At 38.7% G+C, this 6,000-nt stretch overlaps 1 protein-coding gene across 2 annotated transcripts in view; it reads right to left on the bottom strand.

Moving 5' to 3' along the window:
* Positions 1-1,400: 1,400 nt before the first annotated feature.
* Gprk2 (G protein-coupled receptor kinase 2) overlaps positions 1,401-6,000 on the bottom strand; it is a 324,238-nt gene continuing 319,638 nt past the window's right edge. The window contains exons 13-14 of one of the 2 annotated variants that reach the window (XM_071683094.1): positions 2,612-2,748; positions 1,401-1,861 (exon numbers count right to left, since the gene is read on the bottom strand). In XM_071683094.1, the coding sequence (XP_071539195.1) occupies positions 1,846-1,861; positions 2,612-2,748 (153 nt within the window). In that variant the 3' untranslated portion in view covers positions 1,401-1,845. The remainder of the gene's footprint in view (positions 1,862-2,611; positions 2,749-6,000) is intronic. The other variant, XM_071683095.1, reaches the window with a different exon arrangement.

Genomic DNA, 6,000 nt, shown 5'->3' with positions numbered 1-6,000 from the left:
TTTCTCTTTCCACATACTCTTCATTGCTTTATAAATATTCTTATCTGATTATCTACTTATCCATACACTTGAAAAGCAATTCTAACTTTGCTTTTCTTTCATATTTTTGCTATTTCCTGCCTTAGCAAAGTAGCATGAAGGACAGATAACTAAGCCTTGGAGGAGAAATCCTTACCAGATTTCCCTATCCCTTCTTTTGAAAAGTAATAATACAGGAGGGGAGAATTTCAAATCCTCATACTCCTGCCCCTTTCAGTCACCCTCTATGACAAAGAGATACACATGTACTATTCTTTTTTTACTATCCCTACCTCCAGGGATAATTTCATCATTAACTAACAGATAATTAATCTTACTGAAAGTTCTCCAAGTGTGGTATTTTGGTGTTTGGCTGGGTATCATGCCAAATCTTAGTCCGTTCGACAGAATGCTATATTCTGGCTTCTGAAATATGGAAACCATAAACAGGCCTCCTTTCACCATGCCCTATGTTCATAACTGCATTTGGTTGGGTAGAATTTCATCAACCATGTATCTGATCAAATCTGGAGATCATCTAAGTTTCTTTGGAGCTTATTGAAATCCTGGACACCCTTTTTCTTCTAAATGAGTATGTCTGCTGGTGTGCATGTATGCAAGTTGTGTGTACTATCATGGGCAAGGTACTGTAATCAGAGAACAAAAGATGGACAATGCTGTGTGGTAACATTCAATTCATGGTGTCTCTTTGCAAGCACCATATAAATGTCCCAGATGAAATGGGTATAATGACAGTAAAAACCCAGGAACCTGCTCCCTCTACATGTATCTATGATACATGTAGAGGGAGCTCATCAACCAAAATGGGCCCCTTTTAACTAACAATGTAGAATGCAACCCTCTGCTTCATATTATTCTAATAAATGCATGAGTAATGTGTACATGCATGTGTGTTCAGATAAGCTAGTGAAACACACATACTGTGCACCTAAATACACACACACAGACACACAATGCAAAACTTTCTTACTGTAATGCACATACAAATAGTTATAACACAAACATATACATATACATGCACACACATGCATGCACATGTTAGTACATTCTCTTTTGCTGTGCATGTTAGAATGAACATGACCATAGTCTCCTATTTTGTATGCTTAATGTCCATATACATTAGCAGATCGACTTCTTTATACATGTTCCAGTATACAAAAAAATGTGCATGCATGTGAATATGCATGTCTGCAAGTATATGTATGTCCGTAAATATGTGCATGAAAGCACAACAAATTTAGCTGTATATACATTTAAGTATATACATGAGGAGAATCATGTATACATACATAGTTCAATGTAGTGAATAAATCTTTATCTATTCTCTTCAATGAGCCCAGGTATGAGTATATACAAAAATGCATAAGTAAGTTTATGTAATTATTTCATGTCATGTCAAAGACTATTGAACGGAGCATATCAACTATCAAAAGATAGTCACAGTTCAAATTTCAACCAGCCCCAGAGAAAAACTTCCATCCTCACTTCCTTGCAAGTGGACACTCCAACAGGTACCTTATGTATACAATCTGCATTTCTTTAAACACTTGGCACAAACAGGACAAAAAAGGGGAAACATCCGTGCTTCTTCTGTATGGCTGACTTATGGAAGGTGAATTTCATAAATGACGGTGAACTCCACACTTTATAATGAATCCAAATGAGCTTCAGATGCTCAAAGGGAACATGGATGATGAACTTGTCAGTGCTTGATTCTGATCTTGCCATGTTCAACAGTGAACAGCAGAAGTTTGAGATAATGACTGTGCTCCCGATGAAGATGATTCTTGCTCGTCTACCCATCACTTAGCTACCTCCGACGCTGCATTGTGAGTAAAAAATAGAATGTTAAAAACTCTAAGCAAATGACATTCTGTACTAATTATCATGAAAAACAGAGCCCTAAGAAAAGTAAAGGCAATTTCCTTTTTCCTCTTCAGCAACATTCACAACACAACCATATTTAAAGGTTTCTCAAATGTTAATCCTGGATGACTTTTTCCATGATAAAGTAGAGAAGCTCAAAAACAAACTTTTCAATATACTCCTCATTCATATTACCTTCTGCATCTACACATCTTTTAACCTTTCCTTTGGTCTCTCCCATATTCACTCACACATTTCTCTCAATGACACCCTCCTGATAATTCTTTTTTTCATATCTATTCCCTGGACATCTGTTACCACTACATCAGCTGACCTTTCATTATCCTTCACAATATTCTTTATTCAGGAGCAAGTCCAGCCTGCCCTTTCTAAATTTACTTTTACTTTGCTTTCTGCATATAACAGGCCAAGTAACCTGATTTATTTTTCACAATCTTATTTTCTGCACTAACATGAGCAATGTTTCTCCTAAACACCAGTCCAACACAAATAACCATTTTCATATCCATATCCTCTAGTATTCAAGACTTTGTGGCAATGTTTAAAGCATTTACTGAAGGACCTTACATAACAGTTTGTTGCAATATATGAGAAGCAGTCACCATTTGCTCACACATACAGTACTCTATACTTAAAGCAGATAAGGAAAGCTAAAAATTACGTTTAAAAATAAAAAAAAGCAGACCTGCACCATACCCGTCGTCGGAATGGGAAGCAACTCTTGCTGTCCTCTGGTGGAGGCAAGTCTAATCTGAGGTCATTACTGGGTGTATTATTGGGACCAAATTGGTTAAGCTCCTCAAAACACTTGGTTTCTATCATCTGTAAGAGGAAAAACACTCACAGTTTATAAGAATGAAAAAAATCTAAGTGGCTGTAAACATTGATTTGTGATAATCCTGAACTTGCAAGTGATGAATTCTGTTACTTATCATTTGTAACTCATTTCCTGTCAACTTGGATGGGTCAAGTGAAGAAAGTCCAGTCATACTTATTCATTAAAAAAATCTCACAATTTAATTATGTGACCATTTTCCTGCCAACTACTCTGAAATATGAATAGCTCATTCATGGAATCAACCCATTTCTTCTATAATGCACCTCCTACCATTATACTTTCAACCTCAGTGACAAATTCAATACCAAGCTCTCATTAGTCATGTGTTTTATAAGGCTATACTACCATAAAAAGCTTTCAACCATACACCTGTCCTCATGACTTTCTAAACCCACACAGCTCCCATCTAAATTGTTCTATCGACTCAAATGATTCCCACAATACTTTGAAGGTTATTAATTTCTAGAGCTCTTTCATCTATTCTAAGGGGACAGAAAATGACTTCATCATTTTCCACCTGAGAACTTTACAATTATCTTCTTTTGAACAAAAAGATCTCATAGCACTACTGAATCATTTTCCTTGCATTACCAATCTATCAACCTTTGCTTTATCATCAGTTGCAATGGTACTCCAAAAGAATTAAAATCTCTAAACCTTTTAATTCTTCTCTGCTCAAAACAATATTGCAGTGTGTTTGCTCATTTCTTTCAGTCATGAAGATATTGCTTTAAAACATTTGCAACTGCAGTATTCTCATCATAAACCTTCATTTCTCTTTCTTTTTGTTGAAGGCAACAGTCACACACAAAGTGTCCTCTTCATGACAAGGCCTTATATAAAATCAAATCAGGCAAAAAGGGAAAAGGATGAAGAAAGAAGGATGAAAATAAAGAGAATAAAGAGAAGGATAAAAAAATAATACAATCTCTGGATGATGCAGAAAATTTGCCTTTTAAAAAGATGGAAGTAAGGGGAGTGGGGGAGGAATGGGATGTATTTAGGGAATCAGTGATGGATTGCGCAAAAGATGCTTGTGGCATGAGAAGAGTGGGAGGTGGGTTGATTAGAAAGGGTAGTGAGTGGTGGGATGAAGAAGTAAGATTATTAGTGAAAGAGAAGAGAGAGGCATTTGGACGATTTTTGCAAGGAAAAAATGCAATTGAGAGGGAGATGTATAAAAGAAAGAGACAGGAGGTCAAGAGAAAGGTGCAAGAGGTGAAACAGAGGGCAAATGAGAGTTGGGGTGAGAGAGTATCATTAAATTTTAGGGAGAATAAAAAGATGTTCTGGAAGGAGGTAAATAAATTGCGTAGGACAAGGGAGCAAATGGGAACTTCAGTGAAGGGCACAAATGGGGAGGTGATAACAAGTAGTGGTGATGTGAGAAGGAGATGGAGTGAGTATTTTGAAGGTTTGTTGAATGTGTTTGATGATAGAGTGGCAGATATAGGGTGTTTTGGTCGAGGTGGTGTGCAAAGTGAGAGGGTTAGGGAAAATGATTTGGTAAACAGAGAAGAGGTAGTAAAAGCTTTGCGGAAGATGAAAGCCGGCAAGGTTGCGGGTTTGGATGGTATTGCAGTGGAATTTATTAAAAAAGGGGGTGACTGTATTATTGACTGGTTGGTAAGGTTATTTAATGTATGTATGACTCATGGAGAGGTGCCTGAGGATTGGCGGAATGCATGCATAGTGCCATTGTACAAAGGCAAAGGGAAAAGAGTGAGTGCTCAAATTACAGAGGTATAAGTTTGCTGAGTATTCTTGGTAAATTATATGGGAGGGTATTGATTGAGAGGGTGAAGGCATGTACAGAGCATCAGATTGGGGAAGAGCAGTGTGGTTTCAGAACTGGTAGACGATGTGTGGATCAGGTGTTTGCTTTGAAGAATGTATGTGAGAAATACTTAGAAAAGCAAATGGATTTGTATGTAGCATTTATGGATCTGGAGAAGGCATATGATAGAGTTGATAGAGATGCTCTGTGGAAGGTATTAAGAATATATGGTGTGGGAGGCAAGTTGTTAGAAGCAGTGAAAAGTTTTTATCGAGGATGTAAGGGATGTGTACATGTAGGAAGAGAGGAAAGTGATTGATTCTCAGTGAATGTAGGTTTGCGGCAGGGGTGTGTGATGTCTCCATGGTTGTTTAATTTGTTTATGGATGGGGTTGTTAGGGAGGTGAATGCAAGAGTTTTGGAAAGAGGGGCAAGTATGAAGTCTGTTGGGGATGAGAGAGCTTGGGAAGTGAGTCAGTTGTTGTTCGCTGATGATACAGCGCTGGTGGCTGATTCATGTGAGAAACTGCAAAAGCTGGTGACTGAGTTTGGTAAAGTGTGTGAAAGAAGAAAGTTAAGAGTAAATGTGAATAAGAGCAAGGTTATTAGGTACAGTAGGGTTGAAGGTCAAGTCAATTGGGAGGTAAGTTTGAATGGAGAAAAACTGGAGGAAGTAAAGTGTTTTAGATATCTGGGAGTGGATCTGGCAGCGGATGGAACCATGGAAGCGGAAGTGGATCATAGGGTGGGGGAGGGGGCGAAAATTCTGGGAGCCTTGAAGAATGTGTGGAAGTCGAGAACATTATCTCGGAAAGCAAAAATGGGTATGTTAGAAGGAATAGTGGTTCCAACAATGTTGTATGGTTGCGAGGTGTAGGCTATGGATAGAGTTGTGCGCAGGAGGATGGATGTGCTGGAAATGAGATGTTTGAGGACAATGTGTGGTGTGAGGTGGTTTGATCGAGTAAGTAACGTAAGGGTAAGAGAGATGTGTGGAAATAAAAAGAGCGTGGCTGAGAGAGCAGAAGAGGGTGTTTTGAAATGGTTTGGGCACATGGAGAGAATGAGTGAGGAAAGATTGACCAAGAGGATATATGTGTCGGAGGTGGAGGGAACGAGGAGAAGTGAGAGACCAAATTGGAGGTGGAAAGATGGAGTGAAAAAGATTTTGTGTGATCGGGGCCTGACATGCAGGAGGGTGAAAGGAAGGCAAGGAATAGAGTGAATTGGATCGATGTGGTATACCGGGGTTGACGTGCTGTCAGTGGATTGAATCAGGGCATGTGAAGCGTCTGGGTTAAACCATGGAAAGCTGTGTAGGTATGTGTATTTGCGTGTGTGGACGTATGTATATACATGTGTATTGGGGTGGGTTGGGCCATTTCTTTCGTCTGTTTCCTTGCGCTACCTCGCAAACGCGGGAGACAGCGAAAAAAAAAAAAAAAAGATGTAGGTCATA

This window comes from Panulirus ornatus, chromosome 35 (assembly GCF_036320965.1).
Source record: "Panulirus ornatus isolate Po-2019 chromosome 35, ASM3632096v1, whole genome shotgun sequence".
NCBI classification, from domain to species: domain Eukaryota; kingdom Metazoa; phylum Arthropoda; class Malacostraca; order Decapoda; family Palinuridae; genus Panulirus; species Panulirus ornatus.
The sequence above is the reverse complement of the archived record's forward strand: the minus strand, read 5'-3'. Positions and strand labels throughout refer to the sequence as shown.